This window comes from Mandrillus leucophaeus, unplaced genomic scaffold (genome assembly GCF_000951045.1).
Source record: "Mandrillus leucophaeus isolate KB7577 unplaced genomic scaffold, Mleu.le_1.0 Scaffold228, whole genome shotgun sequence".
Classification (NCBI taxonomy): domain Eukaryota; kingdom Metazoa; phylum Chordata; class Mammalia; order Primates; family Cercopithecidae; genus Mandrillus; species Mandrillus leucophaeus.
This window is the reverse complement of record NW_012102343.1, coordinates 1,139,850-1,159,518: the sequence shown is the minus strand read 5'-3', so window position 1 is coordinate 1,159,518 and position 19,669 is coordinate 1,139,850. Positions and strand designations below refer to the sequence as shown.

Below are 19,669 nucleotides of genomic sequence, written 5' to 3'. Positions count from 1 at the left end.
AGCCTCCTGGGCTCAAATGATCCTCCCACCTCAGTCTCCTGAGTAGCTGGGACCATAGGTGCATACCACTACACACAGCTTTTTTTTTTTTTTTTTTAGAGATGGGATCTCACTATGTTACCCAGATTAGTCTTGAACTCCTGGGCGCAAGCCATCCTCCCACCTCAGCCTCCAAAGTGCTGGGATTACAGGTATGAACCACCATGCCCAGCCTGCTTACTCATCCTTAAGTAATCAGCTCTGTTGTCTCTGCTTTTCCACTTGCACATGCAGTTACCTCTCCTTCCTCTGCCCTCCATACTTTGCTTATTCCTCTTTTATGGCACTTGCAACATTGCATTGTCCTTCTCCCGTGGTGAACCAAGTTCATTGAGGTTAAGAAAGCACTGCACCCTGTCTTATTTATCCTTGTGACTTTAGCTTTTAGCACACAGCCCAACATATAGCAAATGCTCAAGAATTGTGAAATGAATGAAGAATGAACAATGCAGAGGAACCTATAGATGTTGGTAGTCTGTGAATTATAGAGTCAATTAGACTGTAACCCCATTTCATGCCTCCCAGATTTGGGCATCAGGGCATGCAAGAATGTTCTAGAAGCCAGACGATAAATGACATGTGTTCCTGCAGCAAATGATTTTAGGCAAAGAGAAAATATAGATATCCAGGATGGGGAAACATAGCAGAAAAATATCATTTAAAATGTGAGTATATGGGATGAGTGGTAATGCACAGTAGATCAGAAGTTGAGTGAGGGTTTTGGCTCAATTACCTCTAGTGGTAAAGGACATGTTAACTCCTTGGTGCTAGGAGCAGAGCCCCAAGCAGCCTTTCTGCTTCAAGTTCAGAATATCCATTAATATATTCAACATACCCATGTTTTATCTTTAGAAATTCATGCAAATATTGCATTCTATTTTATTATCTATGAGTTTGATTTAGCGTGAACTTTTTTTTCTCTCCCCAGTCACTCATCCTCTAGTGAAATAGATGCCGTGGGAACATGTGTCATTTATCCTCTGGCTTCTAGCACATTCTAGCATGCCCCGATGTCCACATCTGGGAGTTATAGAATGGGGTACAGTCTAATATGGTGGCACATTAGATTTCTGTGATTTGGGGGATTGCCTACTCAGGAGTATTATGTCATAGAACTGAGGAGAGTGAGTTCATCCTGTTCTGACTAATGAGGCTGTCCCTGGAAGGCCGCAGTCATTTGGAGGCACCTCATTACTGGATTGTTGGGGACCAGCTGGAGAGAGTTCACAGAAGACCCACAGGATGATTAAGAGACTAGAGGGGCTGACGGATGAAGAAAGTATAAATGAAAACCGTATAACTTGTCTAAACCACGATAGCAGAAATAGACAACTGTATAAATATCTCAAGAGTATAAACTTGATGGAGGAGGGTAATCTTTTATGGTGGGATTTAGGGTTGGGGAGTATAAACCAAGAGTGGAATTAAGCCATAGTAAATGTAAACTAATAATCCAAAGTATCTGATATATTCTTGGAACCTGCTTAGTTAGACCACCCTAACCTATGCGCTTTTTGATAATTGGATGATTTGTTTTTTTAAGTTCATGTCCCTGGACTCGTGGCTGGTGCTTCTCTGTGGAGAATGCTGGAGATTGCATCTTACAAAGCAAACATCTTTCTTTTGTCTTGTCATTTGGTGGACATCAGTAGGTGATATCAGAACTTCTGTGTGCTGCCACTAGCTCTGTATGCACCAAAATTTTGAAATGGACTTTTATATCATGTTTTTCATGGCTCGCTTTCTCTCTCTCTGTGTGTGTGTGATCACAGCTCGTGGCAGCCTCAAACTTCTGGGCTTAGGAGATCCTTCTGCCTTAGCTTCCGAGTAGCTAGGACAACAGGGGCGTGTGTGAAAGTGTGGTCTAGGAGACCAGCAGCATCAGCATTACCTGTGAACCTGTTAGAGATACAGAATGTTGAGCCCCTTCTCATACTGACTGCTCTAGAGTCTAAACCATGTTTCTCAAACTTCAGCATGCATAGGACTCACCTGGGGATCTTGTGAAAGTAGACTCTGAAATAGCAGGGCTGAACACCATACTAGCCATGGGGAGGCAATGATATGACCTGGTCAGTGTTCCTTGGGGAGTCCACAATCTATTAGGAGGACTGCTATATAAACAAATAATTTCAATACAGACTAATAAATGCTATTACAGAGGTATCTTCAGCAGAGAAGTACCACAAAGGAGGAAGTGGTTGATTCTATCTGGTGTGGGTGGAGTCCTCAGAGAGGCCTTGGAGCAGGACCAGAGAAGGGGGAGTGCTTGAGTTGAGTTTTGAAGCTCAGTAGAGATGCTGAATCATTGGGGTGAGCATGGTAGCTCATGGTAGGGACAGTAAAGCTTACATTAGAACTAGGAGTTATTTGATTTAATAATCAAATAGCTGATTACAGGGTTGGAAACCTACTAAGATCATAGTGAATAGAAATAAAAGTTCAGGCCGGGTGTGGTGGCTCATGCCTGTAATCCTAGCACTTTGGGAAGCTGAGGTGGGCAAATCACCTGTGGTCAGGAGTTCAAGACCAGCCTGGCCAACATGGTGAAACCCTGTCTCTACCAAAAATACAAAAACTAGCCAGACATAGTAGTGCGCACCTGTAGTCCCAGCTACTAGGGAGGCTGAGGCAGGAGAATAGCTTGAACCCAGGAGGTGGAGGTTGTAGTGAGGCGGTGAGCCAAGATCATGCCACTGCACTGCAGCCTGGGCAACAGAACGAGACTCTATCTCAAAAAAAAAAAAAACAAAGAAAAGTTCAGTACAATCTGTTATCTTAATTTCTTTATACCATTTTCTTATTTCAAAAAGGATAACTTGCCCATTCTCTTGCTTATTTAAAGAAAATCAGTCCCCCCCAAAAATGTGTTCTCCAGAAATAGAAACTTTTTACATGTCCTTGCAACATTAAGAATTTGAAAAACACTGAAAGGTACAATACAGGTAGAAAATAAAAATTATTTATAATTCCATATACCAAGAAATGATCACTATTAATATTTTTCTATTTTTCCTTTCAGTCTTCTTTATGTAATGTTATATTTCTAAATGTGGGCTTGTGCTACATAAACAGTTTTGTGCCTGCTTTTTTATTTAACATTTTGTTTGTGAGCATTTCACTATGTTGTTTATTCCCTAAAAGTGTCATTTAAAAATTCCTCATATAGTATTCTACATAGGGATCTCTTACAGCTTATGTATATAGTCTGTTGTTTGTGGATCCTTTAAGCTGGTTCCAGTTGCCAGTTGACCCAGGTTTTGGCTCTTGTACTTGGCAAGTCTGTTGGCGTTATTTATTTATTTATTTATTTATTTATTTATTTATTTATTTTGAGACTGAGTCTGGCTCTGTTGCCCAGGCTGGAGTGCAGTGGCATGATCTTGGCTCACTACAACCTCTGCCTCCTGGGCTTAAGCCAACCCCGACCTCAGCCTGCAAGTAGCTGGGACCACAGGTGCCTGCCACCATGCCTGGCTAATTTTTGTATTTTTTGTAGAGATGGGGTTTTGTTATGTTGCCCAGGCTGGTCTTGAACTCTTGGGCTCAAGTGATCCGCCTGCCTTGGCCTCCCAAAGTGCTGGGATTACAGGCGTGAACTACCGTGCCCGGCCATGTTGCCGTATTTTAAACTAGATACATATACTTATTTATTTTTAATGATAAAAGTTTGCCAACTTAATTTCATTTGCTCTTTTAGCAAATGAAATTAAGTCTTCACTCATTCTGTTCTTTTAGCATTTTGTGCTTTCTTCCTTAGTTTCCCATAGTAGAGAGGCAGTAGGGTAGTCATTAAAAGCATGGATCCTGGGTCTGGGTTGTCTGAGTTTGACTCAGCTCTACTACTCACTGTGTGTTTTCCTGGAAAAGGACTTTAACCTTTTTGTGTCCCAGTTTCCTCATCTGTAAAATAGGGATAATTGTATCTGTGTTAAAATAGGGATAATTGTATCTGTGAGTTTGTATGTATGAAGTACTGAGAACAGTTCCTGCCATATGGTAAGACTGTCTCTGCATTTACTAATTAGTAGTCTCTTCTCATTTGTCTTATGGTGGCTGTTTGTGTATGCATTGCCATAAACCCCCTTTCTGCTACATTTTTGGTTCATGAATATCTTTGAGAGTTATAAACTGACTTCACTGCACTTTATTTAGTGACTTTATTTTGAAAGTTCACAGATTTTCCCCTGACTCGTAGTAGCAGGTTTTACTGTTTTAAATATAAAATCAACTTTATTTAAGCATGTCTTGGAAATGCATATGTGGGCACGAAGGGAGCAGACTGCATAGGCTGATAGATTGGGCTTTAAAGCTCTTTGGAGGTTTCTCCTTTCCAGCTGAATATTGTCTCAATTCCTTATCATGGCATATAAGGCCCTCCGTAACCCAATTCTGTCTGTGCTTTCATCTGACTTGTCTTTGTGGTTGCTCCAGACCCTGTGCTGCAGCCCCATTATATTCAAACTGGGTATGTGGTTGTGCTGAAGGTTACTCTTTAAGTCTGTGGCCTAGTTTGCTTCTACTGAAGAATGGACTTACACCTGTAATCCCAGCACTTTGGGAGGCCAAGGCAGGAGGATCTCTTGAGCTCAGGAGTTAGAGACCAGCCTGAGCAACATGGCAAAACCCCGTCTCTACAAAAAATACAAATAAAAAATTAGCCAGGTGTGGTAGTGCATGCCTGTAGTCCCAGCTACTTGGGAGGCTGAGGCGGGAGGATCACTTGAGCCCAGGAGGTCAAGGCTGTAGTGAGCTGTAATCATGCCACTGCACTCCAACCTGGGTGACGGAGAAAGACCCTGTCAAAAAAACCAAAACCTGTGTCTGATTCTGAAGCTCAGTGCTCTTAACCTCTATGCTGAATCATGGAAAAGAATAAAGTCATAAGGATAGGGAAGTATTTGGGGACACTGAACTGAAAGAAGCTCTGGCACTTCTCAGCTGAAGAAATAGTTATAGACAGTGAGGTTGCCAGTTGACTTTTCTTGTGGAGTCAGAGGCCTCAAGGAAACTGTGTGGAGTTTTAATTGAGAATGCTTGGTTAGAGTTTACTAATTCTTGGTTATTTTTAGTGTCTCGATTTCCACTGCCTGTTGTACCTTCTCTTTGTTTTTTTTCTGGGGAATCTTTTTCGCAAATAAAAACCTGTTCCAACTAACCCTATTTTCTTTTTTGGACAGGATCCTGGGGCATCCTTTGGCAGCCGATTGTACCCTGCACTAGAGAGAAGTCCAGGAATGATATATTCTTGGGCTGTATTTCTCTACCCTGGAATTCATCCAGTTCATCCCAGAAACACTGACCTGGTTACTGTGACAAAGTCTGATGGATAGACCCTTTCTGTTGACCTTGCGGCGTTTTTCTTTCATGTGGAAGTTGGAAGACAAGGTGAAAGGGGCCAAAAGTGACCTGCCTTGGTGAATAGGAGTGCTCTACTTGGTTCTCAGAACATGGGCCCTCGTTTAAAGGTAAGGTAATAGACTGAGTTGAGCTTTAGTTATTGGGATGTAGAACATGGATCCAGTGAGCAGTTCCTAAGCCTTTTCAGCAAGGGATAGCTGTTGAAGTATACAGTTGCAGTGAGAATTGACTTTGTCCCCAGCAGAGCATTTTTAAATATGAAGAAACCAGTTCTCCATTTTTGGGAAACGACTTTTTCACAACTGATATTCCATGTTGGGGCTAAAATTTAGTTGCTATTGTAATTAAAAATCTTTATGCTCCGAAAAAGCAGAGGATTTTAAAATATGTATGTTAATCAACTTTCTAACAGTCCCTTGAGACAGATATTTTCAAGTATTTTTCCCCTTTTGTAGGTAATGTGAGCCAAAATGCTATAGTATTAAGCAACCAGACCAGGATCCTTCGTAAGCAAGTGATATTTCTGCACTAGAGAATTGGCATTGCATTCCACTTTTCTTTGTCATGCTTTATTTATATTTCAAAAGATTAAAAAAAGAGCCATAAGAGTTTATCTGTCTTTTTTTTTTTTTTTTTTTTTTTTTTTTTGAGACGGAGTCTTGCTCTGTAGCCCGGGCTGGAGTGCAGTGGCCGGATCTCAGCTCACTGCAAGCTCCGCCTCCCGGGTTTGCACCAGTCTCCTGCCTCAGCCTCCGGAGTAGCTGGGACTACAGGCGCCCGCCACCTCGCCCAGCTAGTTTTTTGTATTTTTAGTAGAGACGGGGTTTCACCGTGTTAGCCAGGATGGTCTCGATCTCCTGACCTCGTGATCCGCCCGTCTCGGCCTCCCAAAGTGCTGGGATTACAGGCTTGAGCCACCGCGCCCGGCCAAGAGTTTATCTTTCTAATTTTAGCTTTGCTATGAGATTCCTCACAGTAAGATTGGATAGTGTTTCTCATACTTTGTTTTATCTGTTTTCGTAAATCTTTTTTTCTCCAAATACTTCACTATCCTTATGACTTTATTCTTTTTCATGATTCACTGTAGAGGTTAAGAACATTGAGCTTCAGAGTTAGACACAGGCTTTTGCTTTTTTTTTTTTTTTTTTTTTTTTGGAGACTGGGTCTTTCTCTGTCTCCAGGCTGGAGTTCTGTAGCACAATCATGGCTCACTGCAGCCTTGACCTCCTGGGCTCAAGCAGTCCTCCCGCCTCAGCCTCCCAAGTAGCTGGGACTACAGGCGTGCACTATGACATCCTGACTAATTTTTTATTTGTATTTTTTGTAGAGACGGGGTTTTGCCATGTTGCTCAGGCTGGTTCCGAACTCTTGAGCTCAAGTGATCCTCCTGCCTTGGCTTCCCAAAGTGCTGGGATTACAGGTATGAGCCACCATGTCCTGTTAGGCTTTCCCAGCCAGGCTTGAATCTCAACTCTGTCACTTATCCCAATGTGAGATATTCAGCAACTTTAAGCCCAGCTTAAAAAAAAAAAATCCATAAAACGAGAATGATAGTATTCATCTTACCAAGTTGTTGTGGTGACAATTACTTAGGCTAACATATGTAAAGCACTGAAGGCAATGTTCGGCCTGTGATAAGTGACTCGATAAGCAGATAGAAAGTTGTTAATTTACTACTGTCACATTTTTCTTCTAGCTTAAAGTATCACAATATGCCATATTTATAAAGGTCAAGGACACTAAAGAGAGGAACTTGAAAACACACAAAATACTCATAACAATTGGATGAAATAGTACAGTAGAGCCTTATATACTTGTTTGTGCTGGAATTAGACTTGGGAAAGTTCCAAAATAATTTCATACAGAAAAATATGAATAGCAAAAAGTAAAGAGTGCCGTAGAAACTGCTGTAGAAAAATACCATGCATGGGAATCTGCAACCCCAGTGGTGGGCATTTGATACCTGCTCGTTGAACTGAATTAAATTGGCAATTTTTAGGTTGAGGAACTTATAAATGGCTCAAGTGAGTACACTGTTAATTAGAGAAATCCTTTCAAGCTCTGTCTACAAGGAAGATCCCATCTGGAAAATTCCTGATCCTTAGGCATTCTGGAAAAGAAAAGGACAGACATTTGATCTTATTCATATTTATTGAAGTTACTATATGCAATTATGTTGGTTTCTTTGGAGCACTTTTTTTGGAGACAGGGTCTCACTCTATTGCCCAGGTTGGAGTGCAGTGGTGCCACCAGGGCTCACTGCAGCCTCAACCTCCTGGGCTCAAGAAATCCTCCTGCCTCAAGCCCCCTCCCTGCCTCCAGTAGCTGGATATATGTGTGCACTAGTACGCCCAGCTAATTTGTTTTCAAATTTTAGTAGAGATGAGGTCCCACTGGTCTCAAACTCCTGAGCTCAAGTGATCTTCCCGCCTTAGCCTCCCAAAGTGCTGGGATTACAGACATGAGCCACCATGCCCAGCCTGGAGGATTTTTAAGACTACTCATAACCACTCTAAAATGAAAAAATGAGACTAAAAGAATAAAAGTGCTAGGCCAAGCATGATGGCTCACGCCTGTAATCCCAGCACTTTGGGAGGCTAAGGTGGGCGGATCACCTGAGGTCAGGAGTTTGAGACCAGCCTGACCAACATGGAGAAACCCCATCTCTACTAAAAATACAAAATTAGCTGGGCGTGGTAGTGCATGCCTGTAATCCCAGGTACTTGGGAGGCTGAGGCAGGAGAATCGCTTGAACCTTGGAGGCAGAGGTTGCAGTGAGCCGAGATGGTGCCGTTGCACTCCAGCCTGGGCAACAAGAGTGAAACTCCGTCCAAAAAAAAAATAAATAAATAAATAAAAGTGCTATAAGATAAATAAAAACAATGTTCTATGGAAATTCACAAGAGGAAAGGAATTTCTAAATTTAGTATTAGGGAAGATTTTGGAGAAAGTGGATAAGATTTTTCCTAGACCTTAGGATCAGGAGATGTTCCATGTGTAGAGAATAAAAGGGAAGAGGATATTCTAGGCAGAGGAGATGAGTTTTCAAAAGGAATGGAGAGGAGACATTTCAGAGCTGTATGTAAAAGTGTAAAGGATCTAATTTGGATAGGTCATAGGATGAATAACGAGGTATTGTAGCAACTGAGGCCAGAGAGAATAGTGTGGGGTAGGGATAGCAGTAGATACAGGGCAGAGAGAGCCCCCGACAGGAGAACATGCTTCCAGAAAATGCTTCAGAACAGAGGTAAAATCTGGAATAAAAGTGATTTAAGTGACAAAAGTAGAGAAGCCTGGCTGGACGTGATGACTCACGCTTGTAATCCCAGCACTTTGGGAAGCCAAGGCAGGTGGATCACTTGAGGTCAGGAGTTCAAGACCAGCCTGGCTGACATGTTGAAACCCCGTCTCTACTAAAAAAAAAAAAAAATAAATTTACAAAAAATTAGCCGAGCATGGTGGCAGGCACCTGTAATCCCAGCTACTTGGGAGGCTGAGGCAGGAGAATTGCTTGAACCCGGGAGGTAGAGGTTGCGGAGGGCCGAGATTGTTACACTGCACTCCAGCCTGGGCAACAGAGCAAGACTCTGTCTCAAAAAAAAAAAAGAAAAAAATAGAAGGGCTTTCGAGAGAATTCAGGAAGAACCAGAAAGGGGGAAAATGTAGAACGAAGGCAAATTCAGAATGTGACCATGGGTGAAACTGGGAGGTGGGTAAATACTGTGGGGGTGGGGAGTGGTTTGAGAGCCGTTGTAGAGCAGTGGAACATTTTGTAAAGTTAATATCAGTGAGTGAGGAATTGATAGAGCTAACTCCCTGGTCATGAGGAGGTTTCAAGAAGAAAGTTGTTTGGGGAAAAAGTAGTAATTGGTGTGTTGAATTTTAAATGATAAAGAGAGGTGGGGCAGAAATGTAGAGTTGACTTATTGGAGAAGGTTTAGGTGATCTTGAAAATCAATAGTGATGATTTGATTGAGAAATAAGTGACAAGGGAAAAATGGCCGAGGACTCCACAAGGTAAAGCTCATTACTGCCAGCTTCATGATAACTGGACTGTGGCTCTCGTGTTCTACTTTGTTCCCCCTATACCACACATATTAAGTACTCAGTATTTGTTGGACGAATTATTTTAGGATGAGTTTTTAACCCTTTATTGTAAAATTTTTTAGTCTTATAATTAGAATAGTATAAAGAACTCCCATGCAGACTGTTTAGGGACAGTAATAGAAGCCATGCCTTTTGGAGTTCAGATGCATTTCTCTTTGAAGAAAGTGTGGGCCAGTAGAGAGGAGTTTCCTATCAGCTTTGAAGTAAAGGAGTAGTGATACTGGTGCTACTATTGATAACAATTGTAATAATCATTAAAACTTTGAGAACTCACTGTGTGCCAGGCACTACTATAGGCTGCTTGTATGTGTTAACTCATTTAATCCTCACAGCACCCCATGAGGTATATATAAGGAAACTGGCACCCCTTTACAAAGATTGAATGACTTGTCCAGGGTCACATTATGAATGGTGGGGCATAGATTTGAAGCCAGGTAACCTAACTCTAGAGTCTGTCCCCTTATCCTCTATCTTATACTATTTGTTATGCTGTTTGACTAGATCTTTGATTGCTGTGGGGAGTTGCATTGAAATCATATCATACTAAAGGGGATGATACCATATAAATTATTAAATTTCAACTCTTTTTACAGCAGTGAGATTCTGAAGCCTAGATAGGTCACACAGTTTGCCGTCCTGGGATTGTTCTCTAGGCTTCTAAATTACTGCATGTCAGCTGTCTCTCACAGAAAGGGTTGTTATAGTTGTCAGAGATAGTAGGGGGGAATTTTTCCAGCCCTCATGACTCAAGCCATACATTTAGCACTGCTTTTATTCCTCTAAGAAGACCACAAATCTGTAACACCAGCCACATATATATACATCATTTCTTTGCTGAGTGCTGTAACTTCCCTGAGGACCAGAAGTTTCACATCTAGGGTCTGATTGAATGGCATCCTGCTGAGGAAGTATTTAAGGCAGTTAAACTGCCAGTTTTGGTCCCACCAAGTCATCTAGTGCATCCTGTAAGATGCAGACAGATGCTTTTTGAGAGATGGTAGCAGCTTTTTGAGATGATAGCTGTTGGGTCCCCAGCTAATTCACCATAGGGTCCCAAGAGATGAGATACTTGTTTGGGAAGGAGGTTCAGTAGTTATGATCCCAAATTTTGGCTCTTTATATTGTCTGTAATAGACCCTTTTGGGAGCACCTTAATCCATGTGACAATTCTAATGTTCCCGTGTGGATTTCTTTTCTAGTAGGACTTTAGATAATCACTCTAAGTAGGATTTCTGTGAAACTTTTGACAGTCATTCCTCAAATTACCTATTCTCTGTGGGTTCCACTGGATATATTGTTATCAGAGGAACTAAGCGAACACAATCAGATGTAAAAACATACCCTGAAAAAAAAATTGTTTTGGTCCCTCCCAGATCTGAACCTAGAAATTTTTAGCTGTCTTGTCTCTACGTAATATTCTAGTGCTGATAAAAGGTGCTAGGTGAAGAAACATTGACAGCCTTAGTGTATACTGACTTGAAAAGAAAGAGTGAATTCAGTGCGTTGTAAAATAGAATATACAACCTGTGCTAAGGTCAGACTCAGTGATAAGATATGAACGTTAGCATACATTCCATTTTTCCTTGGCAGTACTTTCATTGGTTCAAATGATCAAATGAGTAATTAAGATTGAAGTGTTATTCTGGAAACAAGTTTAACAACAGTGAAAGTCTTCCCTCAAACTCCTACCTTGACAGGCTTGACTAAGGATGAGAAGTACAGTCTCCTTTTGTTCCTCTCCTTGGTCTTTCTGCTGAGCTCATCTTCCAGAGGGCCCATTAGTTTGCCTGATTGGTAACAGTATAAATGACTTCCCTTTCAGACCCACTGTTTATTATTGGGATGACCCAGAGTTCATTTTCATTACATAATGCCAACATGATGATAATGATACTTGCTTTAAAAAAAAAAAATTCTACATTTTATGTAGCTATTTCTACATAGCTGAATTACTTCCAGAAGGCAAACATAAGGGGAAAGTGACTCCATTCTCCTCTTTGCATGAGTTAATTAGCCCCACTTTGCATGAGGGAGGGAAACTGTCTTGGGAACTGTGGATCTAAGAAGATGAAGGCCATGTTACTGCATTTTGAAATTAGCAATAAAGCAAGTGGCTGTTTGTGGTATTCCTAGAGTGGCCAGTAGATTGGAAGTCTCCAAGGGGAATGATGCAGTCTCTGTTTGTTTCTCTGAAATATATTATAGGGCACCTGTCCAGCTAGAAAGAGGACAGGAATAGTAAGGCTCTAGACTCGAGAGAGTTGTCTGGCTCACGCCATACACTCTGTCTTACTGTGAGATAGCTACAAGGCAGAGTTAGAGGAAAAAAACTAAACAAGTTTTCTTTTAACAGCTGCAGCTGTGATCCTCGGCTGTCTGTTGGCATTGAAGGGACCTGATGTTTTACGTTATTGGTACGTTATGGAAAGAACTCTCTCTATTATATTTTTGTTAAGGTTGCTTGGGTTCTTTCTCCTTTTCTGCCTATTCCTTTCCCTTTGAAAATGGAGCTGGAAATATTTCTAGTCATGCCAGAATGTACCTTCACAGAGTTGGCATTGGAATTCATTCATTTGGGTTTATTGAGCAATTATAGTCAATGCCAGACACTGTTTACTGTGGAGTCTAAAGTTGAATAAGATGAAAATCTGCCTTCAAGGAGTACTCATTCATAACATAAAGAGGAATGGTCAAGGAGGAGGAAAGTTATACCAGATGAATGTGCAGGAGTTTGAAGGAGCCCAGAAAAGGGAACTGCTAACTCTGGTGGGGATTGGGGAACACTTTTGCCAAGCACACAAAGGAGGGGAGGGCTCCCAAATAATGCATTATTTTAAGAAAGAAATGGTGGGAACCAAAGGCACATCCTTTTTACTGCTTCTGTGGGGGGCCCAGCAAGTGCAGGAAAGTGGGGAGCAGGGCGGACGTTATATGCAGCTTGTATAGAGCAAGAGTTTGCAAACTTTTTCTATAAAACGCCAGAGAGTAAATATTTTTGGTTCCAAAGGCTCATTTCAATAACTTAACTCTGCCAGTGTGGGGCAAAAGTAGCCATAGACAACTTATAAATGATGGGTGTGGCTATATCCCAATGGAACTTTATTTACCGAAATAAGCAGTGGGTGGACTTTGGCCTGAGGACTGTAGTTGCTGACCCCTGGTGTAGAAGTTCCTTTCTTATCCACAGAGGTAGTACCCAGTGCAGTGTTTCTTTGGTAGCCTTACAGTCTCATCCTGACTTCCTTTAATTTTTGAGAAATGGTTGGCCTGTTCCTTAATGAAAAGCTGTAATGTGTAACTGGCAGGCGGTTCGTGTGTTCTCTCTTTTGCATAGGTGGAATCACAGTGTCTGTGGTTGCATTCTTCTTCACAATTAAGTTCCTCTTTGAGCTTGCCGCACGTGTAGTCAGCTTCCTCCAGAATGAGGACCGCGAGCGCCGAGGAGACCGGACTATTTATGACTACGTGCGAGGAAATTACCTGGATCCCCGGTCTTGCAAAGTCTCCTGGGATTGGAAGGACCCCTATGAGGTGGGCCACAGCATGGCCTTCCGAGTGCATGTAAGGGAATGTTTCTGTCTCCATACCCATTGGGGTTTCTGAGTAACTTGCTTTCCAGAGCCCATTTCAACACTACCAGGTGCTGGCCTGGAATGTTAACATTTTCTCTTGTTTTTCAACCCCTTCCAGGAACTAGTGAATTGCTGCTATCGGAAGAGTCACAAATTTCTCTGTCATTTTGATTTAATAGGTCCTTAGCTTTGAAGAAGTATAAGCCTTAATGTTACCTTTTCAAAATAAAAATATTACAGAAAAGCATAAGTAATAGTACTTACTCTTTGGGTTAGCAAATCAGGCCCACCTTCAGTTTCTTTAAATACATTTGTCTTGGAACACAGCCACACCCATTCGTCATGTATTGACTATGGCTGTTTTCACACCTGAGTAGTTATGACAGTTGAGTAGTTGTGTATGGCCCACAAAGCCGAAACATTTGTTCTCTGGCACTTTACAGAAAAAATTTCCCAACTCTTGCATTGACTTCTTCACTGTAGCATTAAGCTTGGCTTGAGAGCCTGAACCCCTCCTACCTTTGTCTGTTAACGCTTTAGTTCACTCATTGCCAGTGCTGCCGGCTAACTTACCTTTAAATTTGGGTTAGCATTGATAATATAAAGGGATGGTAAGACCAAGGAGGCAGCATTTGTGGTTCAGAAGTGGCAAGTTAAAATGCACATTTTCTTGATTTAGGGGTAAATTCTACCCTTGTCCTCTGAACAGGTTAAGAATTTGCTCATGACTTAATGGTTTTCTTTGGAGTATTGATGGGATTTGTTTCTCTCTGTCTTTTTGTGAGCAGGACTGTGAGGAACAGGGTAGGTATTGGGGTTTACCAGTGTGATCTCTGCCAGCGACTTCCTCTCTCCCCACTCACTCTACACAGGAAATGTTTTTTTCCTCTGCTTGCTAACGGGTGTCCTTCTTTCCATGGCAGTTATTCTATAAGAACGGGCAGCCTTTCCCTGCACATCGGCCTGTGGGACTAAGAGTTCACATCTCTCATGTCGAGCTGGCAGTGGAAATTCCAGTGACCCAGGAAGTCCTTCAGGAGCCCAATTCCAATGTGGTAAAAGTGGCCTTCACTGTGCGCAAGGCTGGGCGTTATGAAATCACAGTGAAGCTTGGTGGATTAAATGTGGCATACAGTCCCTACTACAAAATTTTTCAACCTGGTAGGTTCTTTTTTCCTTTCTTTTTCTCTTTGTCTCCTTCCCTCTCTCTCACTCCTTCCATCCCATCTTTCCTTTTTAAAAATAATACCTTTATTGAGATTTAATTCACATGCCATAAAATTCATCCTTTTAAAGTATACAGTTTAATGGTTCTTTAAATGGAGCCATCTTCACAGTTGATTTTAGAGCATTTTCATAACCTCAGAAAGAAACCCCATACATATTAGTAGTCACTTTCTCCCCAAATCCCCCAGACCTAGGCAGCCACTCATCTACTGTCTCTGTCGATTTGCCTACTGTGTTTGGCTGCTTTTGTCTTGCTGTAAAGAAATACCTGAGACTGGGTAATTTATAAAGAAAAGAGGTTTATTTGGTTCACGGTTCTGCAAGCTGTACAAAAAGTGTAGCACCAGCATCTGCTTCTGGTGAGGCCTTGCGAAGTGTCTACTCATGGTGGAAGGCGAAGCGGGAGCAGGAGTGTCACGTGGTGAGAGAGGGAGCAAGAGAGAGAGGGAGGAGGTGCTGGGCTTTTCTAAACAAACGGATTTTGCATGAACTCAGAACAAGAGCTTATTCATTACCATGAGGAGGAGACCAAGCCATTCATGAGGGATCCTCCCCTATGACCCCATCACCTCCCACCAGGCCCCACCTCCAACATTGGGAATCACATTTCAGCATGCAATTTGGAGGGTACAAATATCTAAACCAGTTTCAGTCATGCTGTAGCGTGAATCTGTACTTCATTTCTTTTTATTGACAAATAATATTCCGTTGTGTGTATATGCTGCATTTTATTTATCTTTTCATCGGTTGGTGGTCGAGTTGTTTCTACTTTTGGGTACTGTAGGCAATGCTGCTGTGAACATTTGTGTACAGGTTTTTGTGTTGACATGTTTTTATTATTCTGGAGTAAAATTGCTGAGTCATTAGTTTGGCTAGTTCTTAAGGGCTAAGGGCTGTGGTATCCACAGAAATAATAGGACCTGGGGTCCCTAGGTAACTTTTGAAGTGAAACCTTACTGAGTGGGGCCTTAAGATATGTGTTTCTTTTCTTAACTAGTCCTCAATTTTCTTTCTCTGATAGCAGAGTAAGGCTCTGGGCAAAATGGCTCCCAAGCCATCTCTTTCTGTGTGTATCCTCTCCTTTGCTTAAGTGCCTCACTCACAGACTCCTTTTCACATGAATTATCATCACCCACCTCCTTGCCACCAGTGGAGAACAGCTCATATCCTTATATGTACCAGCCCTTTTTAAAAAATTAAACTTTTTATATTTTGATAATTGTATATTCATATGCATTTGTAAGAAATAACTCAGAGATCTGGTATACCATTTTCCCAGTTTCCTGCAGTGGTAACATCTTCCAAAACTACTAGTACAATATAACAGCCAGGGTATTGACATTGATACAGCCAAGGTACAGAACATTTCCATTGTCAAAAGGATCCCTCATGTTGCCCTTTTACAGCCACACCCATCCCCTCCCAACCTGTTTGTTTGTGTCTTTTTTTTTTTTTTTTTTTTTGACGAAGTCTTGCTGTGTCACCAGGCTAGAGTGCAGTGGCGCAATCTTGGCTCACTGCAACCTCTGATTCCCTGGTTCAACGGATTCTCCTGCCTCACCCTGAGTAGCTGGGATTACATGCACGTGCCACCATGCCTAGCTAATTTTTGTATTTTTAGTAGAGACAGGATTTCACCATGTTGGCCAGGATGGTCTCAATCTCCTGACCTCATACACCGCTCACCTTGGCCTCCCATAGTGCTGGAATTACAAGCATGAGCCACCGTGCCTGCCCCTCTGCCCCACCCGCTGCCAACCTGTTTCTTAACCTCTGGCAACCCATGAATCTATTCCCCATTTCTATAATTTTGTCATTTGAAGAATACTATATAACTAAAATCATATAGTATATAACCTGTTGGAGTTGACTTTTCCTCACTCAGCATAATTTTCCGGAGATTCATCCAGGTTACTGAGTGTATCAGTAGTTGGTTCCTTTTTTTTTTTTTTGAGACGGAGTCTCGCTGTGTCGCCCAGGCTAGAGTGCACTGGCCGGATCTCAGCTCACTGCAAGCTCCGCCTCCTGGGTTTTACGCCATTCTCCTGCCTCAGCCTCCCGAGTAGCTGGGACTACAGGCGCCCACCACCTCGTCCGGCTAGTTTTTTGTATTTTTTAGTAGAGGCGGGGTTTCACCGTGTTAGCCAGGATGGTCTCGATCTCCTGACCTCGTGATTTGCCTGTCTCAGCCTTCCAAAGTGCTGGGATTACAGGCTTGAGCCACCGCGCCCGGCCAGTTGGTTCCTTTTTACTGCTGAGTAGTACAGGTTGAGTATTCTTCATCCAAAATGCTTGGGACCAGAAGTGTGGTTTTGTGGTTTTTTTCTCTCCAAACATGGTATAGGAATGTTTTGTAGTTTTTGAGACAGGGCCTTGCTCTGTCACCCAGGCTGGAATGCAGTGGCAGGATCATGGCTCACTGTAGCCTTGACCTGCTGGGCTCCTTCCACCTCAGCCTCCCAAGTAGCTGGGACTACGAGTGTGCACCACCGCGCTCGGTTAATTTTTTGATTTTTTGTTCTGGAGAGAGAGAGTCTCATTATGTTAACCAAGCTGGTTTCCTAACTCCTGGCCTCAAGCGATCCTCCTGCCTCGGCCTCCCACGGTGCTGGGATTACAGGCATGAGCCACTGTGCCTGCCTAGAAGTGTCTTAGATTTCAGATTTTTGAGGGTTTTGGAATATTGGCAGTATACTTATTTACCACTTCAGCATCCCTAGTCCAAAAATCTGAAACCCTAAATGCTTCAGTGAGCATTTCCTTTGAGTATCGTGTGGGTATGCAAAATGTTTTGGATTTTGGAGCATTTTGGATTTCTGGTTTTTGGATTAGGGATACTCTACCTATAGTCTGTGGTCTGAATGTACCACTTTGTTTAACTATTCACCTGTTAAAGGATATCTGGGTTGTTTCCATTTGGGGGCTATTATGAATAAAGCTGCTATAAATATTCATCTACAGGTTTCATGTGAACGTAAGTTTTCATTTCTCTAGTATGCAGTAGCTGAGATGTATTGCAGTTGTATGCTTAGTTGCTTTTAAATTGCCACATTCTTTTCCAGAGTGGCTGTAGCATTTTACATTCCCACTAGCAATGTATGAATGATCCAGTTTTTTTCACATCCTTGCTAACATTTAATGCTGTCATCATTTTTTATTTTAGCCATTGTGATAAGTGTGTAGTGGTATCTCATTGTGCTTTTAATGTGCATTTCTTAAATGGTTAATGCTGTTGAACATCTTTTCGTATGCCTGTCATCTGTGTATCCTCTTTAGTGAAACGTCTCTTCATGTCTTTTGTCCATTTTCTTTTCCTCTCCTCCCCTCCCCTCACCTCCCCTTCCCTTTCATTTCATTTCATTTCATTTCCTTCTTTTTTTTTTTTTTAAGACAGCCTTGCTCTGTTGCCCAGGCTGGAGTGCAGTGGTGCTACCTTGGCTCACTGCAGCCTCGTCTTCCTGGGTTCAGGCAATTCTCCTTTGTCAACCTCCTGGGTAGCTGGGATTACAGGCACACACCACCACTCCCGGCTAAGTTTTGTATATTTTGTAGAGACAGGGTTTTGCCATGTTGGCCAGGTGGGTCTCGAACTCCTGAGCTCAAGCGATCCACCCCCTTGGCCCTGCAAAGTGCTGGGATTACAGGCGTGAGCCACCACACTGGTCCTTTTGCCCATTATCTAATGGGATTATTATTATTATTTATTTATTTTTCTCTTCTTTTTTTTTGAGATGGAGTCTCGTTCTGACACCCAAGCTGGAGTGCAATGGCACAATCTGAGCTCACTGCAACCTCTGCCTCCCAGGTTCAAGCAATTCTCCTGCCTCAGCCTCCCAAGTAGCTGGGATTACAGGCATCTGCTATCATGCCCGGCTAATTTTTTCTATTTTTAGTAGAGATGGGGTTTTGCCCTGTTGGCCAGGCTGGTCTCAAACTCCTGACCTCAGGTGATCCATCCGCCTTGGCCTCCCGCAGTGCTGGGATTACAGGCATGAGCCACTGTGCCTGGCCCATTTTGGTTTTTTACTGTTGACTTTTGAGAGTTCCGTATATATTCTATATGCTAGTCCTTTGTTAAACATATGGTCTGCAAATATTTTCTCCCCATTTGTAGCTTTTCTTTCTTTATTTTTGGAGACGGGGTATCACTCTGTAACCCATGCTGGAGTGCAGTAGCACAGTCACGGCTCACTGCAGCCTTGACCTCTCCGGGCTTAGGTGATCTCCCACCTCAGTGTCCCAAGTTGCTGGGACTATGGCACGTGCCACCACACCTGGGTCATTTTTGTATTTTTTTGTAGAGATGGGGCTTCGCCATGTTGCCCAGGCTGAGCTTTTCTTCTTATTCCCTTAACAGAGTCATTCACAGAGCACATGTTTTCAATTTTGATGAAATCCACTTTCTAAGGTAGGAGAATCACTTGAGCCCAGGAGTTCAAGACCGGCCTGGGCAACATAGTGAGACCTTATCTCTAAATAAATTAGTTGGGCGTGGTGGCGTGCACCTGTAGTCCCAGCTACTGGGGAGTAGGTTGGAGCAGGAAGATGGGAGGATAGCTTAAGCCCAGGAGATTGAGGCTGCAGTGAGCTGTGATCATGCCACTACACTCCAGCCTGGTCAACAAAGTGAGACCCTGTCTCAAAAAAGAAAGAAAGAAATCCAGTGTATCCATTTTTTTTCTTTTATGGTCAAACCGTTAGCGTCTAAGAAATCTTTGGTCCCAGATCCTCTCTCTCTCTCTTTTTTTTTTCCCCCAAAAGTTTTTACAGTTTGAAATTTTCTATTTAGGGTCATGATCTATTTTTAGTTAATGTTAATATGTGAGACTTTTTTTTTTTTTTTTTTTTTTGCTTATGCATGTCTATTTACTCCAGCATCATTTGTTGAAAAGGTGATCTTTCTTCTATTTACATTGCTTTCGTACCTTTTATCAAAAAGCAGTTGGACATATTTGTGGGGGCTTATTTCATTAATCTATGTACCTATCCCTCCACCAGTACCACAGAATCGTGATTACTGTAGCTCTCTCTTCTTTTTTTTTTTTTTTTTTTTTTTTGAGACAGGGTCTCACTCCGTCACCCAGGCTGAGTGCAGTGGTGCAATCATGATTCACTGCAGCCTTGGCCTCCTGGGTTCAAGCGATCCTCCCACCTCAGCCTCCTGAGTAGCTGGGACTGCAGGCATGTACCACCATGCTTAGCTAATTTTTTATCTTTTTTGTAGAGATAGGGTCTCACTATGTTGCCCAGGGTGGTCTCGAACTCCTGGACGCAAGTCATCTCCCTGCTTTGGCCTTCCAAAGTGTTGGGATTACAGGTGTGAGCCAAGTTGCACAGCCTGATTACTGTAGCTCTTATAATAA

The 19,669-nt window shown here is 42.3% G+C and overlaps 1 protein-coding gene across 2 annotated transcripts in view; it reads left to right on the top strand.

The window, feature by feature from the left end:
• Positions 1-19,669, top strand: part of AREL1 (apoptosis resistant E3 ubiquitin protein ligase 1) — a 50,967-nt gene that overhangs the window by 15,392 nt on the left and 15,906 nt on the right. Inside the window, exons 3-7 of one of the 2 annotated variants that reach the window (XM_011981529.1) lie at positions 100-191; positions 5,220-5,507; positions 11,861-11,921; positions 12,842-13,068; positions 14,003-14,240. In XM_011981529.1, coding sequence (XP_011836919.1) covers positions 11,906-11,921; positions 12,842-13,068; positions 14,003-14,240 — 481 coding nt within the window. In that variant the 5' untranslated portion in view covers positions 100-191; positions 5,220-5,507; positions 11,861-11,905. The remainder of the gene's footprint in view (positions 1-99; positions 192-5,219; positions 5,508-11,860; positions 11,922-12,841; positions 13,069-14,002; positions 14,241-19,669) is intronic. The other variant, XM_011981527.1, reaches the window with a different exon arrangement.